At 38.4% G+C, this 27,047-nt stretch overlaps 1 protein-coding gene across 2 annotated transcripts in view; it reads right to left on the bottom strand.

The window, feature by feature from the left end:
- The window catches only part of LOC310736963 (solute carrier family 45 member 3), a 37,911-nt gene that overhangs the window by 9,897 nt on the left and 967 nt on the right, over positions 1-27,047 (bottom strand). Inside the window, exons 1-2 of one of the 2 annotated variants that reach the window (XM_083561063.1) lie at positions 13,936-14,058; positions 6,390-6,686 (exon numbers count right to left, since the gene is read on the bottom strand). In XM_083561063.1, coding sequence (XP_083417189.1) covers positions 6,390-6,537 — 148 coding nt within the window. In that variant the 5' untranslated portion in view covers positions 6,538-6,686; positions 13,936-14,058. Of the gene's footprint in view, positions 1-6,389; positions 6,687-13,935; positions 14,059-27,047 lie in introns of those variants that run through there. The other variant, XM_083561062.1, reaches the window with a different exon arrangement.

Below are 27,047 nucleotides of genomic sequence, written 5' to 3'. Positions count from 1 at the left end.
TATTACAGCTCTTCCTAGAAAAGGGCAGCCATGTCAGTGGTATGGAAGTATTTTAAAGTAGTGTTTTAAAGCAGTAGTGTCATCACTACATCACTCCTGGACATGTATCTTGCTCAACTACCCATTGGCAGAAGTAATAATCCATGTGACTACTGGTGCATGAACCGATTTTCATCGCTTGCACAGATTGCACGCAGGTATTTATCTGCTCCAAGCACCAGAGAGTGAGAGACTATTCAGTGCAACATCTCATGTTCTCAATAAGAGGAGAAACCGTCTTCCTTGCCAGAAAGCTGAGCAACTGTTCTTCTTGAAGAGAAACCTGCCACGTTTATTAAAATAGAAAGCAGTCCAATTTGCTATGTGCAGTTACATTTAAAATTTGTGTAGCTTTAAAAACGGTGTTCTCGACTTGTGGCTACATTTGTTGTTTACATTTTGATGTTGGTTGTAGTTTGAATTACTGCTGTTATGCACAATAATTGATCAATTATTTTATTTTTTTTAAGAACTTAATGGAGAATAATATATTTAAGTTTGTTCTAAAATATTTTGTTTATATATTATTTTTGTTTAATTTAGTGTGATTATGTAATTGGTTTGTAGTTTTTCAGTTAAGATTAATAAAAATTTTACAAGTAATTTTGGCCAATTGCATCCTGAATTATCATCCCAAACACACAAGCACACACACACACACACACACACACACACACACACACACACACACACACACACACACACACACACACACACACACACACACACACACACACATACATACATACATACATACATACATATATATATATATATATATATATATATATATATATATATATATATATAAATAATAATTTTTTATTTTTTTATTTTTTTATTAATTTTTTTCCTTATATTTTTTATGCTTAATAGTTACATTTTATACTTTTATACTTTTTTTATTTCTTGTTGTACAGTCGTAAAATGCATTTCACTACGTCATACTCTGTAGGAATGTGTATGTGACAAATTAAAATTTATTTCATTTAATTCATCTTTGATGAGAAAGCCATCTTTCACATTGTATGTAAAAGATTCTGAAAAAAATGAACTCATGCGAGTGTAATGACCGAATATCAGCTTCTCTCCCCCAAACCTCCCATTTCTACTTCCTTTCTAATTAAGGAAGATGACTAAGACCAGTTTGCTGGGCCTAAATTTTCATTTGATTCCCATCCAATTTCTCACGGGCTATTTCTAGCCGCAGCAGAAGCGGATAATGAGTTGAGGAGATGTTCAGGAAGATATTAAGTTCACTGTGGAAATACCGTATGATTTGGCACATTGCCGGCTCAGGGATGAGTCAAGGGTACAGATAGCAGTCGTTATTATTTTCAAAATCTGAAATGGATTTAGTTTCTGATGTTGCTCTGTAAAAAAAAAATGACACTCGAGTCACCCAAATAGGTGGACAGTTGATTGATGTTATCTGATAACAAATAATCTTGGCGCAATCAAAAAAGAAAAAGGGAAGAGAACAAAAAGCAGACCCTCTGTTTGAAGTTTTGTAATGTACATATAATAGGTTTGGAATAACACACCGAAAACAACACAATAATTCACGTGTGATTCGAAGGTGTTGAAGCAGGACCTGACAAAGCATGTTATTCCTGCAGTTGGGTGTCACTATGGAAGCCGTGGAAACGGATAGCCGAGGGAACTGTCTGGCCTTAAAGAACTTTATCAAAGCAGATCCGTCTGCGAGGCAGCATGCATCTGGCTTCAGTTTCAACGTCGTTTAGAGAGTCAAAAGGGCTATGGGAATTTTTGGTCTCATCTTCTCTTCTTATGGTCCCAAAGTTTTGGTGAAAGTTAGCTATAATGTCTAACAATGCTAACTTACGATTTAAGTGATTGTCAGCAAGTTAGCAAGAGTCATTTAAGGTTGTTGAGTTTGGAAAAACAACCTTCATCGACTGAACCCTTACATGCAATTTAGCTGGCATTTATATCTCAATGAATCTCAATGGGGTGCTCACATTTCTCACAAAAGTGACGTACGGACCCCTTTAATGAGACACACAAGTATAAACTCGCGCTCAGACACTCACTATGAAACAATTCGGCGGTGCTTCAGACACACAAATGCTGGAGAGTATTAGGGAGATGCTCACACAAAACCCCACAGGGGGGGCAGGAGCCATTATTTTTGGGCAGAAAGACACCAGCTGTGAGACACTGACACACCATTGTAGGAAAACAGAACAGCAATCACAAAGAGGACTTTAAAAAAAAAGCCACCTTTAAACTTCTGAGCAATAGCAAAAATGGAGCTTGATACATCAAAGTTTGATGAAGACCCATCTTCAATATTTTGTTAACTTTTATATAGTGTTTATTCAGTTCCACTATAGATGCTGTGTTTGTTCTGGAGCGTTTCGAATTCTTTTGCCATTGTGAGTTTAGCAAATAAGCAACGCCTGCCAGGATGGATGAGATTGCATACAAAAGGCTCTTTCTCTCGTGCTCTGCAGCTGTTGACAGGGGAAAGTGGTGCAACAGTGTACATTTTCTCAACATATATCTCTTCTCCACTCCTCTACAAGCGATCTGTGTGAGTTCAAAGCCAGGCACAATTGTGAACATTGATCCTTTGTCTTTCCTGATTGTCAAAAACACAAAAGAAAATCATCTGCTTGGGTAGAAGAAGGCAGCACACTTGCATCTTAGGCCATGACTACATTGATACTTTTTTTTATTTATTTATTTATTTTTAAACGCACATTTTTCTTTCCGTTTTGGCTTTGCGTCCCCACCGAGACGGCGTTGTAGAAAAAACTTTTTGAAAAGTTGATCAATCTGAAAACTTTTGAGAACGATCTTAGTCTCAACGTTCTAGTCGTCGCCGTAATGTTTCAAAAAAACGGAAAGTAAATAAACCATGTGCGGACATGCGGACATCTTTTAAAAAACGACTGAAGTGTGGAAGTGTTTTTAAACGAAAAAGCCATTTATCCAGTATAGTGTAGCCTTATCATAGTTTCGTGGCTTCGGTTATGACCAGCTTCTGGAACTCAGATGTGCTCGAATATCCTATTAGAACATCTACGGTTTAATCAGCATGAAAGACACCTGAAGACTTAGCTTTGATTTGTTTTTTGTTTTTTTCAGGAAAAACAGGATGCAGGACATGAAAGTGAAATGGTGAAATGCTATCCTTCAATTCATGAGCCCATGTCCTATGCAATAGAAAACACGAAGGTGGGACTGCGGTGTCTTGGGTTGAGTAAGTTGTGCTCACACTAGACCAGTTGTTTGGTGCACATCTGGAAAACATTTCTGTTATCCACCGACATACACTGAGATTGTTTTCCTGTGCGTTTCTTTCTTTTTTTTTTTTGTTAACCATGTTGTTAAAATACACTATATTACCAAATGTTTGCAGACATACGAATGGTATGAGCTTTTTAAACATCGCATTCCACAATGCAAGTGAAGTACGCTAGTAAAGTCAGGTACTGATGTAGGTGAGGTGAGAAGGCCTGGTGTGAAACGTTCCAATTTATCCCAAAGGTGTTTAATAGGGTCTGTAGCTCTACAGCCTTAGATCCACTCCAACTCATGTAAAGCAGATCTTAAGAAAGCTAGCTTTGTGCACAGGGGTATTGTCATGCTGGAACAAGTTTGGGTCTCCTAGTTTAAGTGAAGGGAAAATTTCATGCTACAGCATCCAAAGACGCCCTAAACAATCGTGTGCCTTTGGAAAGAACCACATATGGCAGGGAAATTCAGGAGTCCCAATGCTTTTGTGCATATAGTGTACATTTGATTTTAACTAAATGAGATTTGATTTTACTATAAAATATGTACAATACTATACAAATCTGATCCTATGAACTATGAAAAGAAAAAAACAGGTCAATAGAAGTCATTGGCGTCTATGTTGAGGCCTTTACTGCCAACAAGCCCTGATCTTCTACTTCTAGTTCTTTTAGTAAATCTCAGATATTTTGGATAGAATATAATATTTCTGATCTGGTTGAGCTACTGATTACATATAAATCCTACAAATATTCAACTTGAGATACAGTATCTTGCTAACTGATCTCTTGTACCATTATTCGGTACCAACACACTATACAAAGCAAAAGAATGTTCAAAATGGGCTGGACTAGAGTGTAGAGCCATTAACATTTTTTGGCTACAAGTCCCTATTTAATTATCCCTCCTGCCTGGAGACACATCAGAAATTAATAGAGCCATCACCAAGAAAACTATCCTGAGGAACTGGAAATGAAAGAACACCATCAATCTCACTCACAGGAAGAAAAAAAAAGATATAAATGAATCGACGATATATCAGTGGAAAAACTGAAACCTGCAGAAACAAAACTGCTGAGGTTCATTCTGCCTGAGCAACACTCAACACTGCTGTGTTTTTAGAACTTTACTACTACTGTATACCTAGAACAAAGAACCACAGCAAGACTGGAATCGAGACACAATAATAGCACAAGGCCAGGGTTACACTTGTACTTTATATCACCCTAACAACACAGACCACACTTTATCAGCCATACAAATGCTAGAAATTCCATACATTCATTGCACAATTTTCATATATTTTCTGCCAACTAACGAAAAGCAACACAGGTTGATTTAAGGTTAAGGCCTTGAACTTTGCTCTGAATATGATAAGTTCAAATCCCAGCCACACCATGCTGCCACTTCTGAGCTCCTGAGCAAGGCCCTTAACCCCATACCTGGTTTGTTGTATGAATGAGCTAAATGTAAGCTTTAGCCTTAGCTGAGATGTAAGGTTTAGCTTAAATCACCGTAACTAAGAATGGGCAGCGACGAAGCTCATGTTCATCCTAAAACCCCCTTATCATAGTTTAGAAACCGACCTCTCTTTGAAGAAGGATGTGATGTCTATGAAAGCATCTGGAAGGTATTTTCCACGCTGATAATGGTTGCCATGTTCAAATCTGGCCTCATGGTCATCTACAAATAAGTCTGGATTGGCTTCTTAGGGTCTCATCTAGCTGAATGGGTTCAGATAGTGAAGTGTTTATAACTCAGTGTATATTACTTATCTTCGAAGGACAACATACGAGGTGGTATCAAAAGGTTTCGAGACTCAGATTACAAGAAAGTACTATATTAATATAAACGTTTAAACACAATCACCTTTAAAACAGAGGAGGATCAGAGAGGGGTCAAACTTCAACGAAACAGAACATTTTGGAACTAGGATTTTGGTGACACTGGGGGGCGTCAGTGATTGTTGTGAGCTCATTTCAAACCCCTTGCCATTAGTTATAATGGAGCAGTGCACAAAGAGCGTTTGCCCTGTATTCCAGACTCAATAGTCTCTGGTGTGCGGGCCATTCAACACCACCTGGGGACTTGAACCCGTTTCTTCAAAATTAGCAGGGGAAAACTATTAGAGATCGCCAGGTCGATTAATCGTGCCAATTTCTGGCATTTTAAATTAATTGGCATCGGCTGTTTGGGCTGCAAATCAGGCCGATTAATAGGCAGGCATATGTGACACACCAAACCGTGCATGTACATATTGCGCTTGTGTGAGAGAACACAACTCTCCCATACCAGCAAGTGGCAGTTTTGGCATCCAAACAGGAGAAGCTCGAACTGTAAATATTTAAAGCTAGCAGCTTTTCCACTTGCCGCTATCATTACTAACGGATTACCTGTAGTTTTCTTTCATCATACCTGCTAATTTGCAAAGACAAAGAACGATAACTGTCTAAATGATACCGATAAGTGTCTGCCTGTTCCCACTTTACTCCATCGTAGTGTGCTTTCTTTAGTTCAGTTTTTTTCTCGTGTGCTTATTCGCTAAGCTGAACATCCAATCCGAGTTCTCAGAATACATCTAAAAAAAACGCCCAACCATCAGCTTGGTGGGTTCCGGGCTTTAAGTTATCTTAACTTATCTTTTGTTCTTAATCTTACCTTATATATTATGAATAGGTTGCTGCTTTTGGAAAAAGAAAATAAGAATAACATTTTGAAACTGTTAGCGAGTTAGTTAGCGAGTCTTCAACCAGGTGTAGTTTAGGCTACAGGTAGGCACGGGTACCAAATCCCGGTAACAAGTTGCCGGCAACACAAGGAGCTTGTGTTGTTCAATAAATGTTCACTTAAGCAATTTTCTGTATCACTTCTTATTAATTAACTGATAGATACAATTAAAATAAAGGGGGAAAAAATAGGGGCCAAAAAAATCGGTGCCACATATTGGCCCTGAATTCTAAATATCGGCATCTGCCACAGAGGTTCATGAGTAAACATGCACTAACATGCACTAAATATTGTGCATGTTCAAAATGTTCTACAAGTTTCTATCCTTCAAATCCTTAGCAATGAGAATGCAACCGTACCTAGAACCATGGTCATGTACTTCTCCTCTATGCCTGCCTCCAGCAACAGTGGTGGCACGTAGGTGATGCCAGCTGCCACACAGATCTCCAGGCCACAGGAAAGTAGGTTGAGCAGCACCAGATGATATTGGGATCTCCATCCAGGCATACTTCCCGTGGGCAGGGGGCGCTGAGGAGGTTAAGAGCGATCTACTCTGATTTGTAGGTTGGAGGTGCGAGGTGAGCGAGAGCTTCGGTAAGTGCTCTCAGGGAACTCAAATCTTCTGGGGCATCCATGGGGTCATCAGCATTCTGAATCTGATAGACAAGAAAAGGCATTGATATTTAAATATGAGTAGGCTACATTGTTGGTGAACAATTTCTGGAGAATTTATTAAACAAAAAAGGCCACAATCATTGACATATTTGACATATTTTGTGATCTAACTCACGGAATTGTCTCACACTGTAAATATATGACGTTGGCTGACATGACAGTTCTTGCGCAGGAAGATTATAGCGTATTAGCGGCATGTCGGGAATGCGTTGCATTGCTCAACTTGTCAAGTCTCGACTGTGAGAATATTGTTATCGGAGACGCCGTCGGTCTGAGATCAGTGGTGTATCACAAACATGACATCATGCATTCCTACATGGAAATGTTAATTTATATCTAAAATTTAAAATATGCCTCAAACATTTTTTTTTCTTAATTGAAGCGGTGTTTTATTGATTCATTTGCTTCCTTTTTTTCCCCTCATTTGTGACTGATGGAGGTAGAGAGGAAGAGTAAGAAAGAGAGACACACATTCTTTAGTTGCTTTCTACCCCCCCAAGCCTCACCCGCAGGCCAGAACCAGGACATCCACTCCTCTGCCCAAAATCACCCAACCCCATCTCTCTCCGCTCCATCATTAGCTCATTCCCTGGGGCCTGATTAGAATAGGCCATGTCAAGAGCCTCCTCACTACTGCCTCTAATTAGCATCCATTGTCTTTAGCACTTCCTGTGGGCTTGCCAAGTCTTGAGTTTCTGCAGTGCACAAAGCAATATCATGTACTGTCTGTTTTTTTTACTGTCACAGTTCATAGACACACACAGAACAAACTGATCCTGATTTGGTCTGAGAATGATTTTTTTCTCAGTGATCTCATTTTATATATTCCCTGTTACACTCGATTTATGTACCATGGTTATATTTATTCTAGGGCTAAAATTATTCCTCAAGTAACTCGAGTTATTCGAATAGAAAAAAAGCATAAGGGCAAATCATTTGCCTCGAAGCTTCGTTTAATCCAATTAACTACAAACAGAGCACTGTGTTTCCCCATGGACCATTATTACTGATGCACCACCCACTAAACTCTAGACCACTCTGGGGTCTCACTGATAAACGTGGCGTACGCACAAAAACGGGGATGGAAACGTGCAGGGCTCAGAGTTTAATTACAGGTGCGTTTTCAGCCATGTTTTGTGTGTATGCCACGTTTATAAATGAGACCCCAGGACAGGTAAAACACAGAAGACGCTGCAGAATAAAAAATTGAGGAACGGAGAGAAAACGGCGAGGGCCGAGGAGAAGAGTCAGGCCGAAGAACACAACAGGAAGTTTCCAAAGTTTGGGATAATTATTAAAAGAAATTTTAAGTTGATTTTTTTTTTCATTTATGATTTTTTTAATTTATATATGCATGAATCGGATCTTTCTATACTACTGTACCATTTGGTAAAAAAAACTAAACAAATAAAATTTAATAAAAACAACTATGATAAGTGGTAGCTCAGTGATTAAGACATCGGCCTGCTGACCGGAAACACTCTTAAACCACGACTGAAGGTCTTTAACCCACAACTGCTCTGCTTTCTAAATTAGTCTGTCGAATGCCATAAATGAAAATATTCTGTCTGATTTACAAAAAGTAAACTATATGACAAAATTGTAAAAATATTATACATATATACAGTATAGCTTATACAGTACTGTACTACAAATTGCTCTGTTTTGCTATATATATATGTGTGTGTGTGTGTGTGTGTGTGTGTGTGTGTGTGTGTGTGTGTGTGTGTGTGTGTGTGTGTGTGTGTGTGTACAGGTAATCCCCGACTTATGATGAAGATGTGTCTAATCACTGATAAAATCTATGCACACACACACATTAACACACACAGATTTCCTGAAGTAGTAGACTCAAATCTGTTCCAGCATGACAATACCCCTGTGCACAAAAGCCAGCGCCATGAAGATCTGCTATAAATGGTTTTGGAATGGAACATCTTAAGGAGCTGCTGTCGAGCTCTGACCTCAACCCTATTAAACATTTTAGGGATGAATTGGAAGGGTGACTGCACCTCAGGCTTCCTCACCTCACCTACATCAGTAGGCCCTTGAATCTGACCCAGAGAGGTTTTGGTTTCAGTGTTAGAGCCATGTTTAATTCAGTGTTCAAGGTTGAGTTACTGACTGGAAAGTTTGAAATCAGACAACCACCATGATGACAGTTGGTGGCACATTTATAACAGTGCATATAACTATACAAAGCTTTCCTGTCCTTTAGCTACAGCATGGTGGCATTTTCCAACCGCTCACAAACACCATGGAGTCTAATGAGCTGCTGAGGGAAACACATCACCAAGCACTTCTTCTGACAAGCCTCCAGGGCATGACATATCAATCTGCAAGGCCATTTTCCCTTCTGATGTCAAGACATGTCTACAATCAGCTCAAAGCTCTCCAAAGCGAGAAATCCTTCAAAACCTAAGCAAATTTTTATCTATTTATTTTTTTCAAATAAATAAATGTAATTGTTTCATCACATTCTGCATGGAAAAACAAATTAAATAATACAATTTGGGTTTGTATTTGCAAAACCACAAACTGACCAGATTCTCTTCAGGCTCTGTCTTTTGGGAAACTGTGACTGCTCCTGAGACATAAAAGCTCTTCAATCTGCACAAGTCCTCAATGCTCTCGGGTTCAGCGAGGGCACTGTGGTCTGTCAGTGTCCTCCAAGTCTCTACTGCACCATCTGAGATTGAGGGATGTGAGAGAACACTGAGCAGTCATCGCCTTCCAGGAGGGACGAAAAAAAAACAAAAAAAAACAGCCAGGTGCTATATTCATATTTGGTGTGAAATTCCTCCAGTAATGCAGCCCCATCTGCTCTAATCAGCAGACAGAACGTGAGCAATCTTCGTCAAGACTTTTTTTTTTTTTTACAGAGACTTGGCTAATTTTTATGGCTCTTTAACAGTGTCTGAGATGATCACTGATGTAGACTGAAGTCAGGAAAACAAGAAGTCTGTGAGATCATGAAAGCCTGTAAGCGGTGTTAATGTTCTCATCCACCAAGCCAAACTCAAAGCTCAATGATCTTCAGAGCTCTCAAGGCAAGAACTGGTGGGGAGTTTGCCTCAATGCCAACACTGCTCTTTAACACACTTGTGCAAACCTGAAAAGAGCTCATCAGGGAACTCGGTTTTTGCTGCCCCAATTCCTAGACTCCTAAACCCCCACTCATAATGGCTTTCCTGTTACTGCTTTCCTTCTCACCACATGCTGCGTTTCAAGGTCATTCCCCCCCCTGACCTGCAGTCTAAGAGAACTCTGACAAAAGATCAGTCAATGAGTAGTTTCATGTTTCCTCATCTGCCTTTGATGGTAAAGATTTGACAGAAATCTGCAAAATCTCTGTGTACATGCATCTCTGAATAAATGAAGGAATCCGATCAGACGAACCACAGCCTACAGCAGAAATCAAGGTCTGACACCTAAATCGAATTCGCAAGTCCTGCATGAGTCGAATCAAAAGCAAAGACGTCAAGGAGTAGAACTGATATCTGTGATTTACCTCTCAGTCTCAGCATGTTGGTCGACTTGAAATTATTTGTCAACTCATGCCCTTGTGCTATATTTCATTTGAAATGTCTTGTGTACTTTTCATACTATTTGGGGCCCAAAGCACCTTTTTTCCTGCAATCTGTTGATACAGACCTTCTTTTTTTTTATCTTGAGTGGTTGGTGTGGATTTTGAAGAGTCTAAGCCTGGGGAAAGGGAAAGGGGGGTAGGGTTCTCCTACTTCTTTTGACACCATTAGTCCCCCCCCCCAAATGCCACATTTCAAGACCCTATTCAACACCCCATCTCACACCACCTCACCCCATCACCACCACCCCCTATGGCACTGAGGAGCATTATCACCAAACAGAAAAGGCTTTGTGTACATTGAGTCAGGGTTAGTAATCTGATCCACTAAAGAATCAAGTCTTTTCAGTTAAGGTATTATTAACATTGGAGGCGTGTAGAAACAACATAAAAAAAAAAAGAAAACGGAATCAGGAATCTCGACTGAAGAAGAGACAGGATAGCTCCAAAATGACATTACAACCACAAGCAGCAGTTAAGACATATGCCTTGGAAACCTCAGAAACCTCCATGTGGTGGTGGAGCTCAACAGGAATGAATGAAACAACCAAACCCCTTCTTATGCTAACATTTGGACTGTGCTAGTTCTGATTCCAGCTGTCTTGAATGCCGCAAAAATGTCTGGCATCGGTCATTTCAGTTTGGAAAAGACTATAGGAACAACATCAGCCTCTGTTTATTCACATGGCTGTCCAAAATAACAAATATGCATTTAAAACTGACCTTCCCTAGAACGAAAAGGCACAAATTGGCTACACAAAAATTGTACAAATGTAAAAAATCCAGGACAAAGAAATCGGGGACATGTGATTGGTATGTGCCTTTTGTAAATCTAAATAAAAATTTTGTCCCCGTTTGCTGTTTTAATAACCTCCACTCTTCCAGGAAGATGTTCCAGTAAATCCTGGAGTGTTCTGGTGAAGGTTTGTGGATATAAGTAAAATCATGTCGTGATGTAGGGTAAGGAGGCCTGGGGTGCAGTCATCATTCCAATTCACCTGACACTTCAAATCATGTACAGTGGTCCCCTGGAACTCACAGCTTCTAAGACGAGTTCCGAAAAATCTGTGAATTTTGGATGCACCCCGCAGCCCCTATGGTACCTTAGTGAATTCATCTAGAATATGTCTCTTTAATACATAGTGTTTTAAAAAAATTTCATGAAATTTGTTAGTAAAAACATAGTTTAAAATGTTATTCCTAACGTTCCTGAACATTCGGTCCCGAACATTTTAAAACAATCTGGGGAGTCAATCGTCGGGGTGTTGACAGTAAAGCACGTTTTCAGGAAGCTGGCTTTGTGCACAGCCGCACCGTAATGCTTTAACAGGTTCAGGTCTCCTAGTTCATGTGAAGGAAAAATATCATGCCACCACCTCCAGAGACGTATGCTACGTCTACACTTAAACGGATAAATCTGGAAACTGTGTTTTCCTCTAAATACACTCAGCGTCCACTCTTTCATTTTATAATCGTCTTCCAAAAGTCTGCTTATCCACACAAACATTTGAAAATGCTTACGTCCCCAAATGGCGCATGAGCGAAAACGAATTTGTATATATTTTTTATAGAATTTTTGCAACCCGACGACAAAGAAATACGCCATCGTTTTCAAACGCCTCCGTAAAACGCCATTTTCAAATTGATCCACTTTGGAGAGTGTTTTTAAACGGTTTTCGTTGAATGAAACAGTCACAATGCAATGTAATTGATATTTATATATATATAAATATAACAATACGCCGATCAGGCATAACATTATGACCAGTGAAGGGAATAACATGATTATCTCTTTATCATGGCATCTGTTAGTAGGTGGGATATATTAGGGGGACAAACACAATATTAGGAAGGTGGTCATAAAGTTATGCCTGATCGGTATATATAGAGATATATAGCAATATATATATAGATAGATAGATAGATAGATAGATAGATAGATAGATAGATAGATAGATAGATAGATAGATAGATAGATAGATAGATAGATAGATAGATAGATAGATAGCAAATAATAGGATATTTATGGTTCGGAAAGCTTTAGCAAACACAGAACCAAATCACTGATGTCTCCAGAACCAAACATTTGCTCTGGACAGCATTCATTCTAGACTTTAGACTACATTTCTGCATTTAAAGCAAGATTTATTTACATGTTGGCAAGCTGCAGAGTGGTATTCGGGTTAGAGTCCCCTGATAATCTGTAGCTGTTGACTAATAACCCCCAAACCATCTGGCACAACTCAAACACCTCATGACTCACTGGCTGCAGAAACAGTAACTAGATGCTTGTGGAGCGGGTGGTCAGCAAGGGCTGGGAAATATGATGATTGGAAATATGTTATAAACATGTTATTATTTTGGCACATTTCTGAGCAATAATTTCGCAGGGCTAAATTATATTAACCGAGGAGTGGATTTGATGAGAATATTTTGTACTAAATCTATCTTTAATACTGTTAAATACTTCTCAGTTTATACTTTTACTGCACACTTTTCAGTTTTGAGTAATTGATCATTTTTTCAAGACATTACAAGGCCATTTAAAACAAAATAGGTAGCAGTCTGTAAACAAACCTAAATATCTTGATGGATATCTTGAGTACCATCATTTTGTCATATCCACCCAAACATGTGGTCAACCACCATCACGGCATTGATCAGCCAACCAAAGAACATAGTACATCAAATCATAGTCGATCAAACAACAAGCCTAATTCAGTTAAATTCGCCAAGAAAACTATAAATAAACGCATATTCATTTTATGTTATAGTTCAAATAAATTCAACAGTTGAATAACAAAAATGCTTCGAAGAACTGAATGAGGGTTTCGAGTCTGAACTCCGATCACTCCAACACACTGAGAATCCTATCTCATGCCTTACCCTCTAACCTGACTCATCTTCCTGCTATCAGATTCAGGTGCAGGAACCCGATCTTCCAGGCCAGCCCGCCCTGGGGCTTCAGAGATATCCCAGGAGACAAGCATTTGATTCTACTACGGTCATGTGATACTGAAAGACACTTATCAGGTCAAAAAAGGGCGAGAGAGATGATCAATGAGGTCCAGAGGGGAGGGAGTGACATGACCAGACTGCCTAGCTTAATGAACAGCGTTCATGATTCGGAAGGAAAACTTTTTTACACTTCTTTCTGTTTTTGATATTACTTCCTCCAATTCTCTTTCTAATATAATTTCATATAATGTATAAATAGAATTAGAGTCCATCTTAGAAGGATAGTAAGTACCTGCTTTATGTCTGAATATCCCCAGTAACACCAGACTACAGCTGGCACGGCTCAGACGTTAATGTTTAACTCGGATGACACACACACACACACACACACACACACACACACACACACACACACACACACACACACACACACACACACACACACAGTATCTCAGCAACTGCCACAGGATATTATCATTCATGAAATAAAAATTTCATCAGTAGCAGTAACATTGAAAAACCCATCACACACACACACACACACACACACACACACACACACACACACACACACACACACACACACACACACACACACACACACACACACACACAGCTGTTTCTTCACATCATTGGAAAGCATTACTGAGCATAAGATGAAAGATTACTTAAGTCATAAATCTTACCCCTTTAACTTCAGAAAACAGGCTGTAACTAAATCCTCAAAACATTCTTCTCATTTGCCCACTTCCTCTGAATGCTGCAACCTGCTCCCAAGCTCGGTCCATCCTTAACGTTTCTCCTCCCTTATCCAACCTCCCGTTTCATCTTCCCTCCTTCTTTCTCCTCCCAGATGTAGGCTGATGATCCGAGCGACAGAAACACCCCCACCGTTTCCCACACTGAACAGAACACGATCTGGAAGCTGCAAACCTTTTTTTTTCCAACAAAAGCAAAAAAAAATTCAGAATGCATTTTTACGCAAGCTTGTTTCCCACCCCACTATTTCCCAGAACTCTAACAATGGTCCAGCATCACTGATCCTTGGTCATCCACCCAAAGGAGTGAACAATATGACAGTTTGACTAAATGATTTTGTGATATGTGATATTGTAAAATGATTTCCTCATCTTACATGTTTAAGGAAGTGGTAGCTCAATGGATAAGATATTACACTTCTGATCTAAAGATGCTGAGCTCATTTACCAGCACCACCAAGCTGCCACTGCTGAGCCCCTGAGCAAGGCCCTTAACCCTGAACAGCTCAGTTGTACAAATAAGATAACTGTTGTTTTGGATGTAGGCATCCTAAATGGTGTAAATGTTCTTATCTGAACCGAAAAGGCCTCTCACCTACATAATTATCTGAAATTATGAATATCTTTGTGGCTTTATGAGCACACAGGCACATTCCAAAATCTGGTAGAACATCTTCCTAGAAGAATGGAGGTTAATATGATATTCTGAACTTGTAATATTTCTCATTATTGCAAAATAGCCTGAAGGAAGTCTCGCCTACAGCCACAGTGACAGATCACACTGGCTGATGAAACCTGCAGCAGGTATTTCATTATTCATCACCTTTCACATAGATGGTCCTTTAAGAGGAAAAAATACATGAAAAAATACAAGTGAGATCACAGGCTTGAGATGCTTCGAGTTTCAGGATGGGGTTTAAATCACTGTTATGGTTCTCGATTTATATAAACAGCCTTTCAAATGACTGTAATGAACACTGTAATTTAGATCACCTTTGTGCTCAAGTGCTTGAAAAAAAATGACAGTACATCCTATTGCTAGATATCATGGCTCGAATAATTCTTATAAAGAGATATGAGATCGGTGCAAGCATTTCGCACAATGGCAATGCCATGCTTCCAGAAAGACGCTTTTTGTGCAACAGGAATTATATAATATATAAAAATATAAAAACCCAAATTCCAAAAAAGTTGGGACACTGTGTAAACTGTAAATAAAAATGGAATGCAAATTTTTTTCAAACATATGATGAACATCTGAACATTTAAACATATGAAATATTTATTTAATGGAGAAAATGAATCATTTTATGGAGAAAAAACAAGGTATTTTTGGGATGTGCTGCATGAACACACATCAGTTTTAATTTGTGGAACCACAAAACAGTTTTCCACTTTGCCACAGACCATTCTACATGAAATTTGGCCCAAAGAAGACAGCTGTGTTTTAAGATCATGTTCAAATATGGCTTCTTCTCGATTAGCTTCCATGATAGAGCTTCACCTTGCAACTGTGTTCACAGACAGTGATTTTTGTACATTTTCCTAAGCCCATGCAGTGATTTCCATCACAGAATTATTACTGTTATTAAATGCAGTGCCATCTGAAGGCCTGAAGATTAGAAGCATCCAATAATGATTTTTGCACTAATCCATGATGATATATTTAAATTCTTTATACTTTTATGTCGAGGAACATTATTCTGAAATTGTTCGATAATTTGAAGACAGTCTCCTTCCATCTTTACGTCTGAGAGACTCTTCCCATCTTTGCATCTGAGACACTCTGGCTCTCTAAGATACACTATTTATACCCAATCATCTTACTGACATGCTGTCAATCAACCTCATTAAACGCTAAATGTCCATCCAGCTCTTCCTTGTTAGTACCACTTACTTTTCCAGCCTTTTTTTTTTTTGCTTTTTTGCTGCCAACAATTTCAAAATTTCCTTAAAAATGATAAAAAAAAAAAAAAATTATTAAATGGCAGGCTATATTATAACAGTATTTGTTTATGAGGTATTTATTTTTTCACTATGAAACTCACTATGTGGCTTTTGCATTTTTAAGTACACTTTTATACATAAATACTGAATTATGGTTTTATATAGTTACGATAAGCAAAACATCTCATTTAAAAATATTAATTTTAATCCGGCAAATCGATTAATCGATTAAAATAATCGTTGGTTGCAGCCCGAGATATAATTTTACCCATTTTTATCCCTCTCCCAACCCTAGGGCATGTCTGAAACTGATGATCATGATGCTGATGAAGATTATATCTTATTTAAAGGAAAATAGCTATCCTGCCGGTTACTCAGCGTATCATCATGCAGTCCGTGAGCACCGCCCTGCTTAAAAGTGCCAGAAAAAGTGCATAATGACAGTGTTTCCAGGTTGAACTGCTGGTCAGTCTGAAAGTTTGCTATAATTAACCTGAAGATCAAGGGTGCAGAGGCTGTTACTTAAACAGACGCTGCCTAAGGAAAGCACAGTGTCCAGCTGTGTGTGTGTGTGTGTGTGTGTGTGTGTGTGTGAAGGGAGACCACAGTGTTGGGTGTTACACACTGCACATCTGTTTCCAGGCAGAAGCAGGAGCTTAATGTCTTAACGGCTCCCTAATAGCTGGCAGGCCGACAAAATAGTCCACTGTTTTACTATAAGGTGTAGCTCCAATAACACAAAACACACGTCTGAAAGGAGATGGATGAAGCACAGTAATGAATCAACACACACACACACACACACACACACACACACACACACACACACACACACACACACACACACACACACACACACACCTTTTGAATCACAGGATGAAAAAAAGCATTGAGGAGGTTGAAAAACTCGATGTTCTATTACAGTAATTGAGAGTATGGGTGCAACATTTTCTACATCAGAAAAAAGCAAAAAAAAAATTGAAAAACAATCGCTAGCATTAAATATATAATCGTTGTTTTGTTGCATGTAGTAATGGGCGAGGGGCTTCCTGAAAATACACCAAGCAGCCATCCAGCTTCTCCCCCCCAACGGAAAATTCCATTACATCCGAGTGGCAATTTGCAGACATGACGCAATGTGTTTGACTCGTTCGGGGGTGAAATTAGTCCCATCCTGATTTCTATACGCTTGTAACACGCTCTGAATTTTTTATTGCCATTCTGTGTGAATTGCTTTTTACCACGACGCAGATTTTACAGCGTTCGCTGGAAGTACAACATCGCGATATAACCGACATCTTGATGCCTTTCCATGAGATTGTTATTTGGGTGATAGTAATACATTTCTATGTATATTTTGTTTCTTTTTTTTATTTATATAAAAAAAAATGTTGTACTGTCTTACATTTAAAATAAAATATTTGTCAATTTCTGAAAAGTATGTTTTTTAATATAGAAAAATTTGAAAAGATTTAAGTACTGTGCAAAAGTCTTTTGTTATCATTAGATTTTTCAGCAATGGTATTATGCCATTCATAATTATTTCTCAGTAGAATACAAACTGAAAATACAGGAAGTTTGTATGCAGTTTAAACAAAAACAGAAACAAATCTGAAAATATAGATTAAAGTATTAAACTGGCGCAACTTTAGTGTGACCTCTCCTTACACTTGAGGAGCAACAGGAACCTCGCTCTCATAAACCTAACTGAAATTGAACCGTAGTTAATGTCAAGGCTTACACCAATATTTGTCCAACAATTTCATGGCAAAATGAGTTTTTTTTTTATCTTCTCCCGATTATCCGTAATTCGGGTCGCAGCAGTCTAAGCAGATTCCCCAGACACTTCTCTGTGTCCAGGGATCGGGCTGTCAAGGCCCCCGCCTTCGACTGCTGCCCAATCCTCTCAGCACCGGCCCCTTACGGTTCCTCCTGCAGGTGGTGAGCCCACGGGAAGGCGGCCCCACGTCGCGGTCCTTGATTTATTTTTCTCGTAAGGGTCCCCTGGAGCATAGAGGGTTAAGGGCCTTGCTCAAGGGCCCAAGAGTGGCAGCTTGGCGATACCGGGGCTTGAACCCCCGACCTTCTGATCGGTAACCCAGCACCTTAACCGCTGGAGCCACCACTCCCCAAAATGAGTGCTGTGAAAAATGCACAGAATCTGACAGACACATTTCTTGGGGAAAATGTAAACTGTGTGTTTTTGTGCAAATTGTACAAGGAAAAAAATGCAAAAGTATAACTTTTTCAAACTTTTTTGCCCTACCTTTCCGCACCACGTCCAGCATTTTTAGAAATGTCCGTCTTGTAAATGTCCTTGTAAGTGTATCTCCGACCGAATCAATTTCTTCTCCTCTGTTAGACGGTGTGGAACTGTGTGGATTTATAACTAGTGAATCCACACAAAGATGTTTCAGTTTGTGCATTTTGCAGCAGATGTGGTTTGACGTGAAAATTCCGACGTGTTAAGAGGCCTTCGAGGAAGACCTTGGAGTAGGCAAGTCACAATCTGATTGGTTAAAGCAACAGCTTCATGCAACATGGATTTGAATCAATAGGATGTAGTGTTCCCACTGCTGGTCTTGGGTTAGTTCCCTTCGACATCGGCAAAAATCCGATTGGATAGAAACTCAAAGACGCAGCAAATCTGATAGAAACGATATGGAATATACAATTGGGAATTATTATATTATAATATATTATTATTATTATAGATTCTGATAGAGTTTAAGCCAGCACAGGAGGCCTTGCTGGGTCTCACATCACGCTCAAGTCTTTCTGTTCTTTGTATCCATTTAATGACAATTAATCATATATAACGTCCATGAGACAAGTTTTCATTTACGTCAAAGCAGCTATAAACAGCCTTGCTTTGTTTTCCCCTTCTTTGAAACGAATAAGAAACAAAATGCAGTTTGTCACAGTGTCAAAAAAGTGGAAAGTTTAAACTCTTCTATCCTGAAGACATTCCTGAAAACCTTTCTTAAATGCTGCCTGAAGATCTCCTTAAAATGGAAAAACAAATCCGTTCTTCCGCTCATAAGCCTTTGATTTGAAGCTGCTGTTATGAGAAATTTATCAGGACTATCCAACCAATTAGAGTAAAGGATTTTGGCAGCACTTTGGTACACATTCAGATAGAAAGTTACTGACCTCTTTGCAAACATTTGTATCTCGTGCTCAATTGTGTGCTTTTCTTGTCCAATTAATGTTACGAGTCCATTGACCTCGTGTGTTGGTTCGAAATGTCATCAACATGATTTCATGAATTAAAGCAGCACCCAGGGGGATAAGCTCACAAGCATTATTCTGGGCTTCAGCTTATAAATGAAACATGAGACCCGAGCGAAGGGCATTGAACTGTGGATCAAGGGTAGTTAATGGGCTGTTTCAGTGGTGGGTGGCAAAAAGCTATTCCACCTGAAGAAGTTCTAAAGAAGTTGAGAAATATTTACAAATTAAAATAATACACACAGAGCGAAGCACTAGGCTGGATGCTAGAATCAGTTCTAGAGATGAAATAGAAGTTATTTTCCTTTAGTAGTTCTTTAGGCCCCTAAACCCAGTAGTGGCGGCTTGGTGGTGCTGGGATTTGAACTCACGACCTTCTGAACCAAAGTGCAACATCTTAACCACTGAGCTTCTAGTGTTTTATTCCATACCCATGGCCCATTCCTAGTTTCTGTACACTTTGATGGGAAGTCTAAAGGCGATTACGTCATAATGAGTACATGCAGGTACGTAACATTCCAAACACAGCTGTGTGTGTTTGGGGTGTGTGCACGTGTCTATGCATTAAGGCAATGGGTTAAATCAAAGCTTTCAACTTTAGATACACACTGAATCAACCCCCTGGTTTGAGTCCCCCCACAGAACAATAGCGGAACTAAAACAGCCATTATGGCGCTCCATCATACTGCCTTAATCACAGCCCTGATCCTTTCACTGTGCTCTGTGCGTCTCACATATCAAAGGTCCTCGGCTACCCCCAAATAATGCACTTCCATCTCTTTTAGCTTGAGACATGAAAGTGAATCCCACACTCCCCCCTCATCAGTCTCACTCCGAGGCAGACGTGCTTAAAAAGACAGTTCATCATAAACTTTCATTTCATCTCATGCCCTTTTTTCTTAAGCTAAGGCTGGAGATGAGCTTCCCAGCACGTAAAAAAAGTGTTTATTCAGTAAAGCGTTCGTGTTTACTTTAGAAAGTTTTTCTCCCATCCTTTAAACGATGGCGCTTTTTTCCCCCTTTTTTGGGCCTATTTTAAACAATGTGGCCCCGTCACCCTTATAAATAACTCAAGCTTGGTCTGGTCGGGGCTTTATTTTGGACGTTCTATGTGCTGGGACGAAAATTTTTGACCTGTCTCACAGTACAGAACTAAATACTTATTTATTACATAATTATTATGATTTCAGACATTAACAAATAAACTTCCAAAGGACATTAAAAAAGCTTCCTGAATGAATTCTAAGTCATTCCTTATATGTTTAACCTTCAACCTTCTATGTCTCAGCGGCACTGGTAGCTCATTGGTTGAGATGTTGGACTTTTGGACATTGTATATCATTTGGAAGGCCATTAGATCATTTCCCAGCTGCAGGGACCTTGAGCAAAGACCCCAAACCCTCAACTGCTCAGTAGAATACATAAAGTATTGCAAGGATTCTTCTATGGCATAGGGGCAACAAAATTCCATGTAAAACGTAACATGCAAAATGGAAACACATTTTCTATTACATATGTGTAACTTTTGGTGCAAAAGGAAAATTTCAATGAAATTATATAATTTACATTTTCGATTTCCAACAGTAGTTTGCATTTTGAAATACACATTGAATTTTGCTACAAATATCAGACAGCGTTATGATAATAATGCAATCTTAAGTCTCTTAACTGTGAGTCTAAACGCATTTCGGACAAATAACATTTCAATTATAATTTTGCTACCATTTCTGCTTGGACATGTTACACATATGAAATCAAATTGGGTAATAGATTTTCGTTTTCATTTTGCAACTTATAAAGCATTATTTGGTATGCAATTTACATATTAAAAACACTGTTGGAAATGGCAAATGTATATCATATAATAAAATTTTTCATTTTCCTTCTGCACCAAACTTTAAAAAACATGCCAATGGAAACTGTACATTTAAAAACAAAAATAGATTGCGATTTTGCATATAACAATTTAAATGAAATTTTACTAGCCATATGTTTTCATAGTGTGTCAATGCCATAAATGCAAATGACATTGCTCTATTATCAGACTGGCAACTGCGTGATTTCAATGAAATCAAACATGAAATGGAATTAAAATGAGGTTATTGCTGTTTTTCTTTTTTCAATGAAAAGGACTGGCTGCTGCTTTTTCATGGACTCGGGGTAAGGAGGGGGGATTGGGACATGATTCTGAGAAAGTGCTTTAAGCACTACGTAGGCAGAGGAAAGAAATAAACAGTTGGTCGAGTCACTGCGGAACTGAAAGCCTGCCAGGTTTCCCACACACGCGCCTGTCATTACCGACGGCGTCCTGCCATACAAAGAGCGTCTACGACTAAGTGGGTGAAGACGTCATTCAAATAGAAGCACCTGAATGCTTCCAAAACGTGTCTCCAAACCATTTCTGAGGAAAAGTAAATCAGTAAAGCTTTTCAATAACTACTGAATGGCTTGCAAACAGTTCAACACTTGTTGGTCTGTTCGAGGAATGCGTGTGGTACTCGGCAGGCTGGTTTTAGAGCCTTAATGCCTTTCTTAATAGCTATTCTGTAAAAATAATCCACCCTTAAACATTAAATCCAATATGCCTAATCTGCATGAGATAATCCCTGACTAAAAGCCACTTTCATTCATATGAAAGCAGGGAACACGTTTCAATTTCAATGTCAATCCATTAGTGTGGTAACTAGCCTGAACATGCTAACATCATATATGCTATGTTATTTATGTTGGTTAACAATTTCTCTGCATTATGCACAACATTTTCTGCAAAACCCATTATAATGCCACTGGACTACCTACTGGCGATTGCGTGAGTGGACATTAGACTTTGAACATTGACTTTTGAGTATGCCTCATATTGACTACCCATCATGCTTGTCTTCTCACAGGTTACCAAAAGTCTGAGCTTTGGCATAATTCTGTGCAATTATTCATTGCACAACTGCATTGCATTCTGGGCCCAATGTATGCACCATTTATCCAGTGGATTTAACACTAATGTGTCTTTGGATATTCCTGAAAAAATGGTGAATGAGAAGCTCCTAATCGCCAGCTAGCAATGTCCCCATGTGACATCCGCATGCCAGAGATATATTTTAATATATACATGCTTAAATGTATATTTATATGTACTGTATGTGCTTATATAATATTCTGGAAGCACATTACATATATTTCAGTATAAAGGTATGTATCGTGGTTCAGGATCTAATCCTTTACACATCACTTGTAAAGATGCTGCACAGTGTGTGTAGGTGTGTGTAGGTGCGTTTCGATGTACAGTATGTGACAGCAGAGCAAACAGACTTCTTCATGTGGAGTCAGTTGCCTTGAGTGAGCCATTACAGAGACATGGACTCTGACCTTGAGAGCATAGGAGGGTTATGAAACACTTTTCATAGAAACATTTAAAGTTCTAGTGAAATAGATAAAAAGCACAGCAGAGTTCCTGTTATGAGATATAGTCGTTTTATTAGGAAAATCCCAGAAAGAGACGTTTTGTCATTTCTTGAGGTTATGTTAGATGTAAATGAATAAAACTAAATGAACGGATTAGGGGGAAAAATATTATCACCTGTTATTATGGTGTGTTATAGCTTTAGCTATCAGGAGCAGATTTAACACTGTCTCAGTAAGCAATATTTATAATAAAATAATAATGCAAAATTGTTCACTGTTGAAACATGACACTGTAAACTGAAATTAGGGAAAAAGCCGATGAGAAATAAAACCAGGTACAAGATCATTAGAGGTGGACCAATGGATTTTACTGATACCAATTGCTAGATTTTCCGAATAAACTATTATTCAACTGATAATTCTCAAAATATATACTGGGTAAAAAAAAAAAAACAACAACACTCAATGTAAAAAAAGTATTCATTAATAAAAATTTAAAAAACCTGAATCATGAAAATGGGCTAAATAATATAAAAATTAATATATGAAATATTTGAATAAATATCGAGGAAAGTAAAATATATGCATTCAAACTGAAACAAAAAAATCCCCACTTCAAATAAATTAAAACAGTTCCATCCAAAATGAAGACACTAAATAAACAGCACTTGGTGTCAGTGATTAGCCTCTACTGTATAATGCAACCTGGAAAAACTATCGGTATGTATTTTTCAGACAATTCCAGCAATCAACTATCGGTGCAGATTAATCGGCAAAACCTATGAATCGGTCGACCTCTAAATAATTTTTTTGGCTTTGGGTACAGTAATTATGGATTTGTGGTAACAACCTGGGTGTAAAGTAACTGATCAACCAACAGCACATGGTCCATCAGTGGCTTCATCCAACATTCTGGCTTCACTCTAAGAAGTTCATATGGATCACTATGTGCACATTTATTCTAATGTTATGATGAGCACACAATCTTTATTACAGAATATCTCCACCCTGCCCTGCACCATGTTCTACTAGATGGTCTGCAATCTCTGAATAAATTGCTCTAATTGTATTATATCATTTGGATTCATTTGGAATGGACATTTCTTCCCAAGAAAAAGATTACAACCAGTTCCAGTTTAGGATTGGATGTTAGATTGGATGTTACATTGGAAATATTGTGCACTTTAGGGCACTGATTAAATTTAGTATTGTAAGATTCTAATGAATACAAAAAACAAAGAACATTTCTTGTGTCTAATCAGTAAAGGCTGTTTCAACATTTGATAAAAAATAAATGTCTTAATTCACATTTTGTTTTTTTCAATTGCAAATCAAAAAAAAAAATGAAGGCAACATACACAGACCTTTTCTAAATAGGTACAAATTCAGATACAAGTAGGCGGTATAATATACTGTTTTTCATTCGTTCAGATATTTTTAATGGCCATCTGGTTATAGTGAAGGTTTGCAATCCTGAAATCTGGCGAGACTCAACAAGGGTTCGTCTTTCATGCCCGACTGAGCAAGTGGTCAGAGGTGAAGCTCATGGAATGAAGAAAAACTATTTACAGCATCTTTAGCGTGGTCATGGTTGTGGTGTTTAAAATTTTAATTAGGCTGCAGGTTTCTTGATATTTAGAACTTCAACTAAACAATTAGACAAGATTTAAAAAAATGTGCAGGCTGTGTCATTTTTATATTGAGGCGAGTTATGGACTGAGTGATGTAGCTGAAGTTGAGGAACTGTCAGACAGAATTCACACTCCATGCTGACACTATTGACATTTCTATTCATCTGGGATTTGCCAGTGTTTTTCAGTGTTTCCAGAAGCAGGGGCATAGTGTTATCATATTGAATTTAAAAAGTGGTTTAGGCCATTCCAACTTCTACTCTGAACAGATATTCGTTACACCCTGATGGTAACAGATTTACATTGTGAAGTGGTTTGTTTAAATGCGATTTCAAAAATGGTGGCCATTGCAACATTCATCTTGTTGTGTTCGCCATTTATGCGACCGAGATGTTCACAGAACAATTGGCATCATTTGCTCGTTGCTTTTTCAACATTACCAACCCCCCAGAATTAGAAGCGCTCTCCTCACCCTCCGGTGTCAGATAAAAGTGTAAAGAGTTTCCTCTGAGTTACATCATCCTAATCAGGAATACTCACAGCTTGGAAGTTGCTCGGATCGAGAAAGCGATTCATTGGTAGCAAGGAAGACGACGTCGCCTTAATGGCTATGTGAGTTTAGATATTTAGAGAAACCTCATGTACAAGAATAAAGACTTGTCAAAGCTCGGGCAAGAAGATGGAATGAAGATCAGCAAATGGCGATATTGTATATGCCGTATATTGTAAGTTCGACAGTAAACCTGACACACAATACTGTTATTTACACTACCATGCACTCTCACACTTTATGTACATTACTGATCTGTCATATACTCTGTACTCCTATTTAATACTCGTACCGTCTATATTGTCTCACATTGTCTGTATAGTGTTATTTATGTCTGTACTTTTGAAAGTCACTAACAGCTGGATTCCTTGTGTGTCAACACACTTGGCCAATAAACCTGATTTTGATTCTGATTCTCTACTAATCATATATTTTTCAAAGTATGGATGACTAGGCACGTTGTCATGACGTTGACTGATAACTCCTGTGATCGTTTATCCTGAAGGTGATTGACATTTAACTGTATGTGAACAAGCCTCTGGGTTTGATCAGTCAGATGTACTGTGTAGGGTATATACCTGTGTGAACGAATAAACGTAATTTATGCACGAAGAGAGACAATAAACCAACCCAACCAGTCCAAACAATCCATCCTGGTGCTATTTATTCTAACAACAAGAAATAAGGTGCCAATTATGAATTTCAATGTCAGCTTTCTCATTACTTAAACTTTTCTATTTGTAGTTATAAATTCTTTTTAATTTGTTCATTTGCCAAACTTTACCAGTCAACATCTCTCCTACTGTACTTCAGCCAGGAAGGCGGAAAGTGAAGACACATTATCGAGAGACGTAAAGCCAAGAAACCCCGACTTTCACAGGAAATTGCAACACGCACCAGAAAACCACTGTCTTCCCTCTTCCACATACGTGAGTTCACAGGCAGCTGTGATTGGCTCGTGGTATTATGATTGACAGAAGGAAGAAGATACGCCAATTCAACCCAGACTGTTTTGCTTTGTTAACTCCAGGAGGGTTTGTGATCATTGCATTTCTAACACAATTTAATTATTTTATACAATAAATTAAAACATATATGAAAGCTTAAAACACTATTTCTAGTCCTTTCACATCCTACAGGCTTTTTTACCACATCTATAGAATTTACCCAGCCTGTGTTTCTGTAACCTAGCAACGGACGTACTGTTCATGGGTCATATTGACTTTGGGCAGCTGGGACTGAAAAAAAAAAATATTTGAAGTTAGAAATATTAAAGACAGACAAAAGCATTCCTCATACCTGCTGCTCCATACCTTCTAACCAATGTGTGTGTGTCATCGGTTATAATCGGTGCAAAAAAACCCCACATTGTGAATTTCTGCATCATCACTGATATTTAACCCCTTTCTGTAATACATTAAAGACAAAAGTTTGTGGACACCTGACCATAAGATTCGTGTGTGCTTCTTTTTGAAAATCCCATTCCACATCCAGTCGCAATTAATATCTTCCACTCTTGATGATGTTCCACTAGATTTTGTGAAGTTCCTTCAACCACAAGGATGTTAGTAAAGTCTGGTACTGATGCAGGTGAGGTGAGGAGGCCTGGGGTCAGTGTTCCAAATCATCCAAAAGGTGTTCAATAGGTTTGTAGTCAGTGCTCTATAGCAGGAGATGTTCTTCTCCACCCCATGCAAAGTATATCTAATGAAGCTGGCTTTGTGCACAGAGGCATTGTTATGCTGGAACAGGTTTGGGTCTCCTAGTTTAAGTGAAGAACAAATGCTACTGAATCCAACGGCATCTGATACAGTTATATTCCTCTAACTTAGTGGTTACAGTTTGAGGAAAAAACACAAACAAATGGAGAAATCAAGTGTTCCAATACTTTTGACCTGATCGTTTCCTGTGTAATGTAAATGTGTAGAGGAGTATAGCATTTTAGGTTCACATTAAAAAATAATAAAAAATATTTAAAAATATTAATAACAGTGTTGCTACAGTAGACAGCGAATTTAGCGATCTATGAAATATACAGTAGAATCAATAGAATAATTGCTTGTATGTTTTCTACCTGCTGAAAAGTGTAATATCCAAAAAAAAACAAAGTTTTTAATAAAAATAAAATCAAAACTTTACTTTTACCAACAACTGAACACAATTCTTTTTAGCCTGATCCACTCTTCATTTCATTCTCAGCTCATTATTCATGGAAATTACCAGACTGAGGAATATACCGTGTATCTGTGTATCAAAACAACACCAACTCAATTAACCTAATA

The sequence above is a fragment of the Silurus aristotelis genome (assembly GCF_946808225.1).
Source record: "Silurus aristotelis genome assembly, chromosome: 14".
NCBI classification, from domain to species: Eukaryota; Metazoa; Chordata; class Actinopteri; order Siluriformes; family Siluridae; genus Silurus; species Silurus aristotelis.
The sequence above is the reverse complement of the archived record's forward strand: the minus strand, read 5'-3'. Positions and strand labels throughout refer to the sequence as shown.